The following is a 19,310-nucleotide window of genomic DNA, read 5'->3' as shown; positions in this document are numbered from 1 at the left end:
ACCAGCATTCCAGGAATGTCTCCTTGCAGGAGATGGCACAAAGCAATGATTGTGGCTAATGAGTTTACACCTCTTTGGCTTGTAACAATTGTGTGTAGTATTGACTTGGTTCAATCTTTAAGAGTTTTTTTTTTCAGGTGTTAACATTCATGAGCAGTTTTATAAACAAAAATTTTATTAGGTTTTTGCAGCTATTTTTTCCATAACAGAGCAACATCCTTTTAAAAAAATGGCAAAACCTGTGTGTGGCCAGATCTTTTCATTGCTCCTATTAGTTTATCTTAAACATACATGGGTCCCTGCCAACATCCTTGTTATGGGGATGAACCCGATTCTACTTTTGCTGGAAAAGTGTAAAGTGGTGGGAGTGAAAACACCACTTCAAAGACTGTCCTACGTACTGTCACTTTTTTGTGTGGTCCAAAGTTTTTCTTTGGTTCCAATGGGCTTTCCCATTTGAAGTGCATCGAGAGTATTGGACTTGATCCATCCAGTTCCTCCCAGGAGGACGTGCTAAATTTTGCATTTCTGTATAAAATGCAAAGTTCACATGCATATTCTATGTACATTGCATTAAATCAGACACGTGCCATGTTTATATAACAACCCCCTATGCAGCTATTTCTGGAATGTTTCTGTTGTAGGTGTCGTATCTTTGCTCTTTTTGTCTGTATGTATTTTCTAACTACATATTCAAGGACCAAATTCTATTAAAATAAATGCCATTCAATATTCAGCCCTTGATTATGAGGCTATAAATACTTATCTAGCATATTTGAAAATCACCAAGATAAAGTTCCAAAATTCACATGGAATAAAAATAATAATAAAACTTTGTTATAGAAGTGTTTATTTTAGAAAATAAGTTTGCTTTTATGACAGCATATTTTATATTGTGCCACAATTTGGAAGCACAAGAGGGACAAAAAAATATTACTATGTAGTAGCTCCCGACTACATGGATGTCAAGGACCAGAGCAGTTTGTACAATTGTGTTGAATTCTTTTTCCCATACTAGAACTAATGTTTGTAATGGAATAAATCTCATTTACCACTTTTATTTCCCCAACCACACAAACTGGCATGATTGCTAGAGTCCCAGGATGTCATCCACAGGCAAGGTCTAGCAATTGAAAAATTATACCATCTTTACAGGAGGCACAGGCTTTTACCACATCTGAATAACATCCTATCAGAAATAAAGTGTTACATTTGATATGCAAGTTCACTTTAATTTTTCTATGTAACAACTCTTGCATACCCTTTAGAAGTTTGTTACAAAGAACTGTATTTTATACATTTGTTAGCTTCTCAGCTGCAGCTGTCTTTTTCCTTCAAACAAGAGAATACTTGCTGCCATGGCTGAGTTTAAGCTTTCTACACCTGGCACAATTGGAATATACAGTCTCCTACCACCAGACCCTTCAGCTAGCTGCAGTGACTCCAAACTCAAGCCATGTGTCTCTCCTCCAATCACAAGTGCACTTGGGCCCCTTGCCCATTGTTCATGATAACTTTGTATGGGAACGTCAGGCATCTCCAGCTCTTTCTTATTCTGTCCATCTTCCTCATCACTTGATGAATAACACTCATCGTCTTTAATTTCCTGTAGTCTTCTAGGATCAGTGGAAATCCAGCCATAGTCAATAGCTTTTTCAGAAGTACATACAGTCTCATTAGAGATGTTTTGCCAGAAGTTATCTGCCACAAAAACTCTGATATCCTCCGACAGATAATTCGAGATAGTATCCCATTCCAAACTGGTGATTATTGGCATGCGAAAGTGAGCTCCCATGCCAGCTCTGATAACTTTTGGTTCCCATGCATCCACACAGCCTGGAAATACACATAGAGGAATAATTAATAAAACCCCCATTGATCTAAAGCACAAAACAGATAGTATACAATGTCTGCTGGGTACTAGATTTCTTCACACCTAAGGGGTCTCTGATAAGCATTTCCCATCGTTAAACTTTTTAAAATAGGTGCAATGTCCTATAGCTCCATTAGCCGGCCAGAATTCACGTACAAATGCCCACTAAGCATTGAGCCCATCTCTGACCTTGTGACATCAGATGTGTATTATATATACCAGCTCAATTCTACATTCATGTCTCGGCTCCAATTTTCTGAATTAGAAACTATTAATGATCACTATTCAGTCCATTTAATAATCTGAGTTCAGTTAGTTGATAAATCAAAAATTTTTAAAACTTAGGCTCACTTCACCCAACTAGTTGAACTGTGATAATCCATCAACCAGTTTCTCTGGTATATTGTATATATAATTTCAAAATTCTCCAAGCATTGAAGCCTAAAGTATAGAGCAAGCAGTAGGATTGAATTCTACATAAAACGATATAAGAAACTTAACATTGGCGCATTATCTAAAACCTGATGCCCTAATAATCATTTTATTAAGTTAAGGCAACCACTTCTCTCCTTTTGTCATACACTTACAACTACCTCCTGGTAGCTGAAATGGCTGCCTATGCAAACTTGGCTTCCCCTTAGGCAGGTGGTGGTCATTATGGCCTCTCCCTACAATTGCAAAGGCAATTATTGTACTTCAAACAAAACAACGTGAGTGCACAGAAACACAGGTAGACAGTTGAATACACACAGGGCCTGATTTAGAGTCGGACGCAAGTCCTTCTGTTTGCGGCAAAAAGCACTTTTGCCCAAAGATCCTTCTCTTAAGTGCAGAGAGGTGCAACGGGGGAAGTGGTGGGCAAGCTTAGCAATGTAAAGGCATGTTCACGCACTTGAAATGCCAATTGGAAGCAAATGCAGATAGATCTCTAGGAGATGTGTCTTTTGCTGGTGCAAGAGACCTTGATGTATTTATAAAAATAAAAAAAAATAATCTTTTTTTTTAAAAAAAAGGGTGTGCACCCCCTCCCTCCCAAATAGCATAACCAACCCTTGTGCTGTCTGGGGGGAAAAAGAACAATTTTGTTTTTTTACATCATTTTTTTATATTTAATTACCTGCTTTACAGGGCGCTGTGTATGATACACTTGCAAGCCGGCTTATTAGGCAGATAAAGAGGCGTGTTTGTGCAATTTGCACAGTATTATTCTAAGTCGGACAGATCTAAAGATCCGTTCCACTCTAAATACTGTGTAAATTACGGAATGCAATTTACACTTACGATTTCAGTGTAAATTGCGTCCGACTCTAAATGAGGCCCACATAGTGTTGCAGTGATGATCTTATCTCTATATGAATAACATATATTAGTGGATACATGTTCCTGTAGAACACAAACATTTCACATAGTACCTGCACTGGCTCAGACCCATATAAGCTACTATACCTTTTGTGAGCAAGACTTTATTACAGCCAGCAGCTGCTGCACATCTCAGTATGGTTCCCAGATTTCCAGGATCACGGATATTGTCACAAATGAGTGATAGTGGTATTGTGTTCTTCAGTTGTGTTTCAGGATATTTCATCTTTACATGGTCAGGTCTTCCAAAAATTCCTGTGGAGGATTTAAAATGTGAATGTTAAAATTCATTATAACATTGCACTAATAAATAGAACAAAATTCGTATTTCTGCCCAAAAAATATTATAACTGCAATTATTTTAATGGAAACGAAGGTTTCCGGTCCTGCTCCAACTCCACTACTCTGGGTTCCTGCTAAATGTTCATGAAGCTCAAGTTCTCAGCAGCCTGCCTAATGGTTGCTCTACCATTAGGCAAAATAAGCAACTTAATTTAGGAGGCGGAGAATGGCAATGGCAGACACACAATTACTGTGGCTTATTAGTGGGCATTACTGTTGCTGCCGTTTTATACAAGATATTTTGTCCAGGGGACAAAACCAAATTTGCAGATAATGAGGCCAACTTTTTCACACATTGTCAATTTAATCAGAAATCACTTTAGCACCCAAGCAAATTTTATATATATGTTGTACAGTTTGCACACAGAGTGCAGAGGATCAAAGTCTTATTTATTTTTAGACACAAGCTTTTTATTTTAGTAAATATCTTAATATTAAACAGTTTCAAAAATGCATTTTAATGATTCTTATCAGCCATTTTAATTAAATTAATTCAACCTATGGAATACAGGTATAAAAAATGTGAATTTGATCAGAGCGTTCCCCATGTGTCTAATTTGTGATTGGTTGTCCAGAAGGACACACAATCACTATTTACATGTGAGCCAAGTTCCTCTCAGTTTGATCTCAAATTAAAAATTTTAATGCAATTTGTGCAGCTACAATACAAATACAGTTAATGGTACTCTTTATAAACAGACACACATGACAATGGAATACTTCTATTCTGTCTTAACTCACCCATCAGTCCTTGTGGGGCAACAACATCAGACCATATCTTAATATCTTCAAACTTTACTTTGATGAGATTTGTCCTCCTAAGTTTTTCAATAGGCAAAACCTTTAGCTGATCAAGTCTGCTAAAGAAGAGAGTTTGCAAGACAGCACCAGCCTCCAAAGCATCCACCAGCAGCCTTTGGCCTTCCAACAAAACCTGTCCGTGACGATCTCGAAATTTTCTGGACTTTGCAATTGTAACTACTTTGCTGTATTTTAGTTATAAAAAAAAAAAAAAAAGAAGAAAAGGAAAAATTAGATTATTTAATCAATTAAACAGGTTCTATTAGAGTATTGTGGGCAAAATGAGAAAGAGTGTAAAGTGTAATGTACTATCAACAGGGAAAATGGTTTAGTGAGGTAAGATATTGCACAATCCCTGTTTTAGAATCTTTATATCATTCATATGATTTCTTAATGTTATACACAAACAGATCCCGATCCCTATATGCCAGCATCTGTGACCAAACTGACAACAACCATGCTGAAAAAATTAAATTGTAGAGATATGGTTGTTTAGAGCTTGGGAACAAAGGCCATATGACAAGGGCCCCTTGTAGTGACAATCAGTCAATAACCACACACTCGGTTATCAGTTGCTTAGTTGTCTTAACTCACCCATCAGTCCTTGTGGGGTAACAACATCAGACCATATCTTAGTAGCTTAGAGTTTCCAAACAGCTTACATATAGTTTTCATCAGTGGTCAAAGTGGGCTTGTATAGGATGGTATGCCAGACAGTCACTTCTTCTTTTGTAAAACTATCAAATTTCGAACACTTACATTCCCATTAAATATTCCATATTGCCACTTCTATATTTCCAGTCGACCACTGGTTTTGATCAATAATCTTTAGCACTAATAACAACATATATGCAATCCACCAATTGTACTACAGGTTTTTCAGCCAATTATCAGACCAAACAACCGTTTGGCCCAATATCGCATTAGTGTGTATACTTGCACGATGAACGAGACTCGTTTCAAAGTACCGATCGTCTTTTCATTGGATTGCTCGTTCTGGTTCTGTTTAAAAATCTCGTTCCGACCCTGCAGTGTGTATGGACTCACATGACTGTCTGCCCTGAGAAAGTAGGAACCTGTCACTGTGCTGTAGGTATATTAATCCGTTCGGAGACAGAATATTGTGTTTCAGAGTCACAGAAGCTAACAAAATTTATAATGACATTGTGGAAAAGTCAAAAGTTTTTTCGTGTTTTATAACTGGTGTGACAGGAATGACCGACTACACTGCTCTTGGACCAGATGAAGAGCACAGATCAGAAGGTAAATCGTGTATAGTGTATACACATGAATCGGCAGACTGATTGGAAATTCAGTCGTAGGTAAAATCATTGTAGGTAACACATTGGCAGGAAAATTCTGTAGTATGTACATAGCCTAATGCTGGAGGACACGTGTGAGTACTGCAATCCTACCATAGCTCATCAATAGAGTTATCTTGAGTGCTATTTACAATCTGTATTAAAAAAAGCTATGGGCTGATTGAGTCACCAGCATGAGTTAGCTATCAGCTACAGGTAACTGGTGGGATACCCACAACCTCATATAGCAAGTTAGGTAAGGGAGTGTCACAGAGTGAAATTGTCAAAAATGAGGTAGGCTGTTGTAAATGCGTTTATCCTCTCTCAAGCACTGTTGCAACTAATAAAACTGAAAGGTCTGCTCATGACAAGCAGTGACATCATGTGTAAAACGAATAGATGTAACCCATGCAGTGCTGTAAAGAGTTGAGGACCACCGGTCTAGGGCAGTGTTTGACCTTGGTCCTAAAGAACAGCTTATAACGCATTACTATAGTGCTCATAAATATTGGTGAATATGCTCAGTGTTTGAAGGAAGCTGGATGAACTATTGTTGATATGCCTACATTAGGGGATTAATATACAACATGTACTTTTCAACAGGACACTAGTGATTTCTCTTGTGTTACCTGAGCCTCTTATCACCAGCTATGGCCCGCTCATACTTAAGCTCTTGTGTCTGGAGCTGCTCGGGTTTATCCAGTTTATCCAGTTTATCCACGGGTTTCTGTTTCCAGTTCTGATTGAAAGGCACATGTTGTGTGTCTGATGCCCGAACCGGCTGCTGCTTCTTCACGTCTTTTGTTGTCTGCTCTGGATGTCGCCGCTCGCTGTCCGGGGGGATGACCCGCACCGGAGTCCTGCGCAACGCTCGCACATTCCGCTTCACCTGCACACTGACGGGGAACAGAACCGATGTCACCCTACTGCAACTCAACACACTTCTCATGAGCGCAGCCATCTTCAGCCTCTACTACTGGCGCCTTGTAGTGACGTCACGGAGGATCCTCGGTCGCCATGTTGTGGTTGGCGGAATATAGTTCATGTATGCGATAGTATTTTGTTCTGTTTTATGTGTTGTAACAGTACCACACAGACTCGCTGGTCATTGTACATAACTCCCCTTCTCTTTAATGAAACATATACATTCAGCACACAAAGTAATAAAAACCTCAGAAAGAGTTAGTGTTTCGTTTCTATGGTGAAGAGTGTATTACGTCATCAAAAGGCGCAGGCTCTGTGCCAAATTCTGTATTTTGTTTTAAGGACTGTCAGTAAGCATGGGAAGCAGGAGAGCTCTGCACTATGTCCTCAAAGTGAGTGACAGGACCCAGACTGCCCGGTTTTTCAGAGATGTTCTCGGAATGAAGGTGAGAAGACTCTCTCCAGAGTCCTGGCCATAGCTGCCTGTATTACTGTTTCCCTGACATGCGGTATATCGGGTGTGTTCCATGTTCGCAGCCTACACATCTTCAACACAAGCAGTACTTATAGTACAAGCATCACCTAAGCCTTTTCTGCAGCTGCAGTTATAGGAGCAATGGGAATGGTGACCATATGAAACAAATCTGCTTTATTTTATGGTATTTATGCAGGGAATGCTAATATTGTTAATAACCACACCCAAAGTCATAAGATTAAAACCCAGACAATGATTATGTTTTATTCGTTCCTGAACTAGCCAATTATTGCACCTTTTTGTTACAACAAGGTAGCTAAATAATTTACAAAGAAAATTCTAGTTGACTCTAAAATGATTTCTTTTGACAATACATTTTTAAGAAGATTTGATTTAACTGAGAGAATAAGGATGCTCCACTCTGCGACCAGAAGTAAATACCATTCTTTGTTTTGCTTTACAAAATGCAGAGAAAGCAGTATGCTTTCTACAATTCATTTCAGTAAATACATAGCCTATCCGCAAGTGAAAATCTCCTTGTACATAGAAGTTAATGACATTAGTGTTTACATATTAAAAAATAAAATGATGCAGTTCATGTTCACCACTAATGCTGTGTTTTTATGAATACTGCTTATGGGAGCAATTAATGCAAGCTGGAGGAATTATATTGGTTTTATTCAGTAAGAGGGATAAGATACTGAAAGTTTAACTTAAACTGCACTTCTTAGCCCACAATAATATGCACTCATACAAATATCTAAAAACTAGGTATACATTGTGCACATCAAATGATCTGTATATAGTGTGGAAACATTTTAGTTACATCTACCTAATAATGAGAATCTCTTCTATTTGCTCTTAGAGCAGCCAGATTTGTCAGGACATAGACTCAAGGAAGTGTCCAAAGTATAGGCACATTCTTGCTGAAGATGGATCTCTACTCTCTGAATAGCGTTTCATCTTGATCCACAGTTTATTGGTTAGAGGTCTTGAAACTGAGGGAGGCAACGCTAAAATGTACTAGAACCTGTTTGTCTGAGTTATAGAGCAATGTCTTGCTAAAAAAAAAAAAGGCCAATTTATTAATGGGTACTCTAGTGCTGCAAAGAGACTCGCCTACCCAACTAAGATGTTTAGATATCCTGTGGCATTTAACCAATGCCCTTTTCCTTTCAAGGGACCCAATGAAAATACCCTACCACAATCATTAGCCTGCATTGTTGACATCATTCAGGGTGGATTGAGTTGATTCTTTTGCCAGATCCTGGTCCTCCCATTAAATTGAAACGGCAGAAACTCGGCCAGGTTGCCCTTTTGCAATCCTCCAATGTTCAGTATCTTTAGCTTACTCCATTGCAACCACATCTTTTTTTGTTTCTCACTGATGGGTGAGGAAGTTTGTGGGATTTTCTGCTGCCATACACCACCTGTGATGTGCATTCTGATTTGTTCCTCATTCAGGATTACTGTTGTACTTTGTTGACTTACTGCAGTCTGCTATTGGTCTGCACAAGTTGTGTCCACTTCCACGGCTTCTTTCACTTACTGTTTATTTTTGATTACAAAATTACTGGACACAGGGTGTTATTTCAGTGGTGGTGGCTCATTTTCCATTTACCCAGGACACTGCTGTGCATGAAAAACCACCATTGTTCCTCTCCTGTCTGAAGTCTACAATCATGCAGTGTTCAGTCAGGTTATGACTTGTCCTTTCTCCTTCTGAATTGGGCAAACATAATCCTTGGTATATGCCTATCTGCTTTAAATTGCATTGTCTGAACCTATGATGCTCTCCTATGGAATTTCAGGAAAGGCATGTATGTGTACCTTATAAACTGGTCATTTGGTTTAGTTGTAATCTATGAACAATACATGTAATCAAAAAGATATGCTTCACACTTAGCAGACCTTGGTAGCTAAATATGTGGTCATACAATATAATAAGATCAGGGAGAGCAGAATAGGTCATTGCCTATATTAATGCAAGTTCAGGTGTGTGAGCACATGACTAATAATAAAGGCTTCCCTATGACTCCTGAGTGCTTTTGAGCTGATGCCTGATTAAAGTATAGTATATCCAATGACAGATGAAGATCACAGATCTGAAGGTAAATTGTGTAGTTATGCACGCATGAATCAGCATAGTCATCAGGACTTTCAATCGTTAGTGATATTGTTACAGAAATTGTATCTGAAGTAAGATTACATAGGTCTGTGCCCAGCTTACACACTTCTAATTCCCTGCATACCTAAGTGCACATCCAGTTTGTGAAGGCGTCTCTTAAGACTGAAATGTAAGCGTGCACCTTGAAGTTCACAGAGTTGGCCTTAGAATCACATCGGTGCAAACCCAAATCATTATGTGGTGCACATTAAATGTGATTTGTAAATGAGGTTATGTGTCACAATCAGGAGGAAAGGAGCATTTAGAACTGAAGGCAGTGTTTTACAGAAGAAGCTTTAACTTTGTATGGACCATTTAACAAAAGGTTCTATAACAACTCAATGTATTACGGTTCAACTTTCCCGGTAGTTGCAAACCTGACATTAACAAAGGCATCTACAAAACAAAGTATAAACAGATGTAAATATTTCAAGTATAGCAAAAACAAGTGTTCTGCTTCTCCTTGAGATGAATACAGTGGGCCTGATTAATTATGGAAAGTAAAGCTAAAAAAGGAGTAACTTTTCACCTTGGCAAAACTATGTTGGAGGGAGAGGTAAAGTTAAAATGTGAGGGCAGATTAATAGTTTGGGTAGGGCGTGTCCTAGATCAACTTTAAATTCCAGTGTAAAAATTAAGCTATCAAGTATTTGTGTGCTACATGAAAAAACAGCCAATATTTAACTTATGTGCAAAATAATAAACTAATTTGCACCTCTTGCATTGTAACATGGTTTTGTCCAGGAGAAAAGTTGCTCCTTTTGTGCCTTACTCTCCTTAATGAATCGGGCCCAGTATGTGCTATATCTTCTATGAGATATTCTGTGTTCAAGCAATGACAGAAGGAAATGGTTATGTTTTGTTTTGGATCTTCCGTATCTAGGTTGAATTACTGAATGCAGACAATTTGAAATGAGCTTTTTGTAAATCCACATACAAGGGGCTACTCCGTAAAGAGAGTACATTTCTCTGACATTGACACACAGTATGAAATCATTAATTGAATGTCCCATTAGATCAACAATTTTCCTTTGTATACTTCAATTTATTAGCAAAGAGCAACTTGGGGTTTAGGGATGGGGAACATGAATCTAAACTGAAGAACAGCAGAAATAGGCCATTGCGACACTTATAGAAATGTTGAATAACTATCAATTTCTCAAGTTTTTTTTATTTGATTTTATTGCCTTTTTGAAAGCATTTCATCTTACACCAGGTCTGCTGTTGATTGTGCGTGTTTTGTACCCGAAATTGTCCCAGAAATGTGTCACTTTTCCTAAAAATTTGCAACAGGCTTTTAGAATCAGTCATAGATTGGCAATAAAAGTGCATATTTAATTCTAAATGTGTGCAGTATTTTTCTGTCATTCATCTGTAACAGAAGGGCTGGGCAAATGCTAGTGGCCTCCAAATTTACTGCTAGCGCCAAACATGTTGTGTTGCTTTCTATAGATTTCAATGGGTAGTCTACTCCCATGGTTTCTTAACAGAACAAGCTGGCTCCTAACTCATATCAGAAGTTAATGAGCTCAATTTTGCCACGTATTTGACCAAATTAGACATTGACCCTGTCATTGCAGCAGGATCTAGCAATGTGTGTGTGTGGCCTGCTTCATTTCATTCTGGTTTAAAATTTGCACTAGATTGGTAAAAGCTAATCACTGGGTGGTTGTTTGGGTTCAGTGCAAGTGTTGCATCTAAATACAATGAGCCTTAATGTGTTGACATTCATACCGAGATTAAATGACTTGCATATAAACCAGCTGATAAAAATGTACATTTCACAGGTTTGTCCAGCTGAGTAAACCAATACACTAAAAGGAAAGCTCCACCCAAACCTAAACATTTTGTTTTGGATGGAGTTAGGTGACCTCAATAAAACAACAAAATCTTATTCACCTTCGACTGTGTTTGCATTTGTGAGATCAGAGTTTTATAACCTGTTGTACATGTACACAAGTGATACCTAAGACAGATCCAGCTTTTTAAAGTTAATTTAGAATAGCTTTATACTGTATTAATAGTGGTTTCTTGTCGTACTTGTGGTGGTGCCTGGTAAATATTAAAATGTCATATATAATTTTTGTTTTAGAGTTTACGGCATGAAGAATTTGAAGAAGGTTGCAAAGCCACTTGCAATGGGTATGGAAAAATAGTTAATCTTAACCTCTTACACTGTGAAATGGAGTCATTTATTAACTATACATATACATTGAAAGTTTTTGGTATACAAAGGCCCATTGTTTTGGTTTTCACATAGTTTTGTACTATATATGTATTTTATATACTTTTTATACTATAGTTGGACTCCCAGGAAAGCAGGCCATTCTCACACATCTCATGGGAGCCTCTATGACGCGTTTCTTTGCAAATTGTGTCATTTTGGTCCCCTCTCACCTCCCCTCCGGAGATTAAAAAAAAAAAAGTTGCCAAGTATTATTTATACATATATATTATACTTTTCAGTTTGCAGCTATGTGTTTAAATGTTATGAGCCTGTGTCATCTTGTTGATGTAAGCCTATAAAGAAGTATTTCTGAGACAGGTTAACTCCTCTTGCCGGTAAAGCTCTGTCAGGTTGGGATATTAACATGCTAATTGGCCTACATAAAAAGTTAAACAGCACGGCTTGTACAGTCATGGCCAAAAGTTTTGAGAATGACACAAATATTATGATTCACAAAGTCTGCTGCCTCAGTTTTTGTGATGGCAATTTGCATATACTCTAGAATGTCATGAAGAGTGATCTTTGCCATTACAGTGAACTTTATCCCAAAAACATAACTTCCATTGGATTTCAGCCCTTCTACAAAAGGACCAGCTGACATCAGGTCAGTGATTCTCTCATTAACACAGGTGAGAGTGTTCAGGAGGACAAGCCTGGAGATCACTCTGTCATGCTAATTGAGTTAGAATAACAGACTGGAAGCTTTAAAAGGAGGGTGGTGCTTGAAATCATTGTTCTTCCTCTGTTAACCATGGTTACCTGCAAGGAAACACATGCAGTCATCATTGCTTTGCACAAAGAGGTTTTCACAGGCAAGGATATTTCTGCTAGTAATATTGCACCTAAATCAACCATTTATCGGATCATCAAGAACTTCAAGGAGAGAGGTTTAGTAGTTGTGAAGAAGGCTTCAGGGCGCTCAAGAACATCCAATAAGCACCAGACCGTCTCCTAAAGTTGATTCAACTGCGGAATCGGGGCACCACCAGTGCAGAGCTTGCTCAGGAATGGCGTCAGGCAGGTGTGAGTGCATCTGCATGCAAAGTGAGGGGAAGACTTTTGGAGGTTGGCTGGTGTCAAGAAGGCCTGCAGAGAAGCCTCTTCTCTCCAAGAAAATCATCAGGGACAGACTGATATTCTGCAAAATGTACAGGGATTGGACTGCTGCGGACTGGGGTAAAGTCATTTTCTCTGACGAATACCCTTTCACATTGTTTGGGGCATCTGGAAAAACGCTTGTCCGGAGAAGGGAAGGTGAGCGCTACCATTAGTCCTGTGTCATGCCAACAGTAAAGCATTCTGAGACCATTCATGTGTGGGCTTGCTTCTCAGCCAAGGGAGTGGGTTCACTCGCAATTTTGCCTAACAACACAGCCATTAATAAAGAATGGTACCAAAACATCCTCCAAGAGCAACTTCTCCCAACCATCCAAGAACAGTTTGGTGATGAACAATGCCTTTTCCAGCATGATGGAGCACCTTGCCATAAGGCAAAAGTGATAACTAAGTGGCTCGGGGATCAAAACATCAAAATTTTGAGTCCATGGCCTGGAAACTCCCCAAACCTTAATCCCATTGAGAACTTGTTGTCAATCCTCAAGAGGCGGATGGACAACAAAAACCCACAAATTCTGACAAGCTCCAAGCATTGATTAGGCAAGAATGGGCGACCATCAGTCAGTCTGTGGCCCAGAAGTTGATTGACAACATTCCAGGGCGAATTCCAGAGGTCTTTAAAAAGAAGGGTCAACACTGCAAATATTGACTCTTTGCATAAACTTAATGTAATTGTGAATAAAAGCCTTTGACACTTATGAAATGCTTGTAATTTTACTTCAGCATACCACAGCAACATCTGACAAAAAGGTCTAAAAACAGTGAAGCAGCAAACTTTGTGAAAACAAATACTTGTGTCATTCTCAAAATTTTTGGCCATCACTGTATGCTAATTACTGCGACTGCAGCCCCGAGTCTAAATCAGTGCTTTAGGCCAGTGAGGAGTGCTGTCATGCCCTAGGCTTTGAATGGCCTGTAGTTAACAATTGTGGGTCTCAGAAGGAACAGGTCCTTTTTTAGACTTCCCATCTTTTCTTGTTGTAGTCGGTATGATGTTTACTGTTGTAGTAGGTATTAATCCAATTTATTGAATTTATTTTTCAGCCCATATGATGGAAAATGGAGTAAAACTATGATAGGATATGGATCTGAAGACAGCCACTTTGTTGTTGAACTTACCTACAACTATGGAGTTGGGGAGTACCGCCTAGGGAATGATTTTTTGGTATGTATGATTCCTCTTGTTTTCTTTAGTTGATTACATAGAACATTTGTTGGGTTTTAAGAATGTAGGTATTGATTCTAGTTCGCCGTAAGTAGCTGCTCCTTAAAACATTTCCTTATATGCAATTGAGCACCTTAACACAATAGCATAAGTGTTACTTGTTAGGGTTCCCAGTATGAAGACCACAGAGAGTAAGGTAAATGAAACAGAGTGTCTATATTTTGAACACCGGTCACAAAGGTATAAACTAGATGCAGTCAATGCAAGAACAGCTAGCACACAACCTTATAAATAACAGGAACAAATGGAAGGGCCCATGGCTAGACGGGCCAATCTGGCCGGCCAGCCGCCCGAGCAATAGAACCTCCGGGCAGCGCATTTTTTTGTTTTTCCCCATTGGGTGACACGACATGGTGACCGTGGGCACAAACCCCTCTCCCCCTTATGTCAGGTCCTAGATCCTCTCAAGGGGGGGACACTGTAGTGATTGGTGGACGTCCCCTCCTCCGAGACCAGCTTCCTTCGCCCTCCCCCCTATGTGTGACCTCCTTCTATCCTGTCGGAGACAGGAGTCACATGGGATGCGCACCACATAACAGGTGCCGTCCCATGTGGCCAGAGCAGCACCAAAGGCAGGCAGATGAGTCTCCTACACAGATGGAACAAAGTAAGTGTGAGGGAAGAGTTGGGGGTGGTATGTTATTATAATGTATGAGGCAAAGGGGGGAGTTGTTAATATAAAGTGTGAGAGAAGGTAGGGGGGTTATTTTAATGTAATGTGTGAGAGAAGGCGGAGGATTATTTAATGCCTGCTATTTTATTTGTGCGGTGATGGTGGGGCAATTTAATTTATTAGTGGGGCTTATTAATTTAAGATTGAATGATGAGACCTTTAATTTAAAGCTGGGGTGGTTGGGGGCTATTGATTGAATGCGGGGCTGAGTTTGGGGATGAGGGTTATTTATTAAATGCGACTAAATAATTTAATGCCGGGATGGTTGGGGAAAATTGTTATATTTATTCAATGTAAATGCTATTATTTTACTGGAGCTATTTGGAGGGAGGGAAATAGGTTGTCAACTGCGAATACTATTATTTTAATGTTGGGGCTGGAGAGAGGCCTAATTATTAAACATGGTGATTTTGGTTTTACACCTGAGCCGGTTGGAATTTTCTAAATTTCATGTACCCATTTTTTTCCCAGATAGGTCCCTCAAAATTCTAGGTTCCAAACAAGCAGCAACTGATCTAAAGAAACCAGCAGCCACAGGTAGTGAAAGCAACAAGAACAAGTAGGGGACAGCAGGACAGTCTGCCAACTGTCCTGAATTTGGTGGGGCAGTCTCGAATTTGGGTGACTGTCTCGCTTAGTCAGGATTTGGTCGGACTGCAAGGACAGTTGGGAGGTATGTCTTGCTTCACACTGTACTGCTTGTGAAGGCAGAGCTTGTGCGCACCTAGCAGTAGTGCACACAGTATTGCCTGTGTATTTGTCTAAAATGATAACCATATTACATCATAGGGGTAACCCTGTCTTAAGTGCCCTGAGCCTTAGTCCAGCTCTGGTTAGGGGGAGGGAGTTGATAGCTGCTTCCAATTGCCGGACAGGACACAGTCTGCAGAGCAAGCCGAGGAGCTCTAAGTCTCACAAGATTTGGTGACTAAGAGCTTCCCTGCTCTCTCTAGGGGAAATTTCCACCCTGATGGATGTCAGCAGCACCAGAAGCTTAGATAAGTACAGTGGGCTGGGGGTGGCAGGATGTAGCTGGGGAGGGCGTGATAAATGTAATGTTTTATTGTAATTTATGTATCAACGCCCCATGTTAACCAAGCCCCCAACATAATGTGGTCGCAACCTTTTTGACACACAATTTATTTCCTGCTCATCTATGGAGGAGGGGCCCCAAAAGTTTACTGTACCCTGAATTTCTCTTGGCGGCCCTGTATATAGCATTGTTTGATACTGGCGCTCGCTATGTTGCAAATAAAGAGTCGAGCTGCATGTATACATTTGTACCTCACGGGAAACTGCATGACATCCTTCATTTCCATAGTGACTGAGAAGGTTTGTTCCTTGACTACTCTGACCGTGGCGGTGGTATCGGCAGACAGCCACTGCAGGGCAGGTAACAGACAGCATCCGGCTGATCCACAGAGGACTTTAGTAACATACCCCGACACCCTGTATCTCTCCAGCTGCTGTGGAGCTAGACATCTCAGTATACCTTCCAGCCTGTTGTTGGGCATGTTGGGACTTTTAGTTACACATAAACTGGAGAGCCACAGGAGGCGTAAGGGAGCTGTTCCTCAAGCTTACTTCTGTTTGACAGCAACTTCAAGGTTTTCATAGATTCTCTAATTATGATACAATGAGCTTTGCAAAAAGTACTATATATTATTCTTATTATTATTTTCTGGAACAGAGGTGGGCCTGTGTGCTTTAAATGTCAGGGCTGATTTTTAGTCCAAGTCCAGCTCTGCTAAAATTACCAGGTTTAGCTGAAAAGCAGGATTCACTGGATAATAGGCACAAAAGGGTTGCTGCAGGTACAGGATGCCGGGATCTCCAGGTTTAGCTGATACGCGGGAGTTACTGGTGGCCAGGCACAATAGGATAGCTGCAGGTAAAGGATACTGAAATGACCAGGTTTAACTGTGTTAGCAGGAGACACTACAAGATCTATTGAAGAAGCAGCCCGGAGGAAGGTTAGGCAAGCTGGAGTCACAAGTCGGGAGGTCCACAACAAGAGCGAAGTCAAGCAATGCCGAGGTCAGGGTCACTGAAAAAGGTGCAATCAGGAGTCCGATATCAGGAGCAGATCACAGAAGTTACTCTTTTTTGAGAGACCAGCAGGAGAGACAGTTGAACTGGCACCAGTCTGTTGGAAAAGGCAGTCTTTAAAAGGCCAGACACAGGTGATCAGGATCCAGATCAAATGATGAGGGCTTAACCTCTTGCAGGCAGGATCTGAACCAGTCAACGTAGAGTAGGAGGTGATGTACTGTAGACAGAGTCAGATTCTAATATTATGAAGTCCACAAAAGTATAAACAGACAGTACTAGTTTAGAATTGTCTATTGGCTTGGTTTGTGAACATCTATTGGCTAGCACTACTACAAGATGCAGAGAAGGATTGTATGTATGCAGTAGTTGGCTTTAAATGTATTCACCTCCTGCTCTTCATAGTATGTTTGTGTGAACAGATATTTAATACTTTAGCTAGTTTTATAAAGAGAGACAATTACAGTGCACCACTATTCTCACAAAAATGGGTTAGATATGGATATAAGGAGTCCGTGGAATTGTGCTAAAAAGATATTGCCAATTTATTAAAAAACTGAACCAATAAAAATAAAAACAAAATTATACAATAACATACTTAATACCTGATCAGTGAACTGACCTAGAAATTAAAATAATATAACATAGCAAATCCTTTGACCGGATAGATTTATATGTGAGTCTCCTTATTTGTTCTGAAAATCTCTTGATTTATTCCTCTCTTTGCAGTATTATCATGACACACAGTATAAATAAAATCAGGGGTGTATCCAAAAAGACTCATGACATGTAAAAACGGGTACCATATCGCAGAAATCCGGCAAGTATGCTTCCCGTGTCGTGACTCCTTTCCGTAATGTGGTTTTATGTTACCCGCTGATTCACTCACTCCTAGTCAGTTATTCCCAGTCTCATGAAAAGCTGGGTCTCTCGGCAGCCTGTCAATTACTTGCATGGATCACCGATTCTTATGGAGAATACATGTGGATGGTAGATATCAAGAGATAAAAACAACTTGGAGTACTCCACTCTCTGATGCGTTTCATCACAATAAGTGATTTCTTCAGAGGACCAATCAAGATCAAAATGAAATCTCTTGTTCCCTTTCCCGTCCTGTTCTATTCCCTTCCCCTTTCTTTTACGTTCCCTTTTCTGCTATATATTTTGTTCTAGTGGTTTTCAGCTGATGAGATACCTGATGAACCACCAATTCTGAACTGTGTACTAGCTGTGGTTAATTCTTGTGACTATTATTTTCTTGGTTATGTAGGTACTATACTGTTCAAGCTTGCATTCATGGTTGCATCATGCCAGTCCTGGAACCTCCCTAGATTATTATTTTAATACTATTAACGTGTTATTACTTTTACAACCATATTATTGATATTTTCACAAAAACATGACTCTGTAATTATTTTCTTATTGTGTACTAAAATGGCAGAAATGTCTTCCAAAATGTAACAACCAGAAGGGGTCCAGGTGCTAGTGTGGCCATTTGTCATATATTTTGACTAAAAGCATGTTTTCATTTCTCCTTTCTTATCTGTCATAAGGGACTTACTCTGCAGTCCAGCCAGGCGGTGTTAACTGCAAAAAAGATGAATTGGCCACTATCTGAAATAACAACTGGACTGTTTGAGACTGAAGCTCCAGGAGGTTATAAGTTTTACTTGGAAGACAAAGCTCAACCAGACACAGGTATAATACAGCTATATTAGACTGTATTCCTTAGGTACAAACTTCAGGCATTCTCTACAAAAACTGTGTGTGTACAGATCCCAGTTCATAGATGATTATTAATATTATTATTATCCTTTATTTGTTAGGCGCCACAAGGTTTCCGCAGCGCCGTACACAGTACAGTACAAACAGTAGACTATACAGGGTGAAACAGTACAAAACAATAAACAAAAATACCAATACTTCAGAAACTCCAGGCTGGCTAATGCAATAAGCACGGAGCAGAAGAACAGGTAGGGAGACATGAGGGAAAAGGGCCCTGCTCATGTGAGCTTACATCCTAAGGCATTCCTTAACCCTTATTAATACATATGGTTAGTAGAAACTCTTCCCTTTCATACACCACATGTCTTAAGGAAACCACTGTTTGTTTTGTCCTAAATCCGCATATGGATACAGAAAAAGGAAAGAAGTGTGTAGGAGGGGCACTCCTTAGGTCAAAACATAAATAAAACATATAATTTTATTAGGTATGCATTAAAATTATCTGGTAGGACAAGAGCGAAATAATTAAAATATAAAACACATAAGGACAAAGCAGTGTTTGAGTGAGTTAAAATGCAATATGAATTGCAACGCCTCTGCTACTAGTAAATAATGCACCTTGCTAAGTGCAAACAGTTGCCAGCTATAATAAAATATAGGAGATGCCGATATAATGCAAGATAGATCACGTGTGTCTGAAAGTATGGCTGTTAGTGTCTAGCTGTACAACCTAGTATTAATGGTATAGCCAAAAAATAGAGCAAAGCAAAGTATGCTAAAGAACTCCCCGTGATAATAAACAGAGAGAGCTATGTTAGCAGATACCCGTGAGACGTGGGTGTAATCTACCCACAGTTGCCCTGCTGAGGTTGGAGCTAGAAATAAAACTGAGAGTGCCGTGGTTGGTCAAAGTCTCCCATGAATATTCCCATTGATAAAGGGTGCTCCCATCGATCAGCAACAAAAGAACATAAAAAGAGGACAAACGGGTATGGATTTGCTCCCTGTGATCGCGGGTATATGTGAAATGCCCTGCCTGAATCTAAAGCTGGG

At 39.6% G+C, this 19,310-nt stretch overlaps 2 protein-coding genes across 2 annotated transcripts in view; one reads left to right on the top strand and one right to left on the bottom strand.

Moving 5' to 3' along the window:
• Nucleotides 1–426: 426 nt before the first annotated feature.
• MRM3 (mitochondrial rRNA methyltransferase 3) lies at nt 427–6,659 on the bottom strand. Its single transcript, XM_075195044.1, has 4 exons — nt 6,306–6,659; nt 4,316–4,560; nt 3,320–3,487; nt 427–1,836 (listed from the first exon to the last, which is right to left on the bottom strand). The coding sequence occupies exons 1-4, from the start codon at nt 6,635–6,637 to the stop codon at nt 1,304–1,306; spliced, it is 1,278 nt and encodes a 425-aa protein (XP_075051145.1). The 5' UTR covers nt 6,638–6,659; the 3' UTR covers nt 427–1,303.
• Nucleotides 6,660–6,894: 235 nt separating this feature from the next.
• Nucleotides 6,895–19,310, top strand: part of GLOD4 (glyoxalase domain containing 4) — a 33,323-nt gene continuing 20,907 nt past the window's right edge. Inside the window, exons 1-4 of the mRNA XM_075195045.1 lie at nt 6,895–7,046; nt 11,335–11,384; nt 13,630–13,750; nt 18,086–18,230. Coding sequence (XP_075051146.1) covers nt 6,957–7,046; nt 11,335–11,384; nt 13,630–13,750; nt 18,086–18,230 — 406 coding nt within the window. The 5' untranslated portion in view covers nt 6,895–6,956. The remainder of the gene's footprint in view (nt 7,047–11,334; nt 11,385–13,629; nt 13,751–18,085; nt 18,231–19,310) is intronic.

This window comes from Mixophyes fleayi, chromosome 2, assembly GCF_038048845.1.
Source record: "Mixophyes fleayi isolate aMixFle1 chromosome 2, aMixFle1.hap1, whole genome shotgun sequence".
NCBI classification, from domain to species: Eukaryota; Metazoa; Chordata; class Amphibia; order Anura; family Limnodynastidae; genus Mixophyes; species Mixophyes fleayi.
Note: the sequence above shows the minus strand (reverse complement) of the source record. Positions and strands in the feature narration are given on the sequence as shown.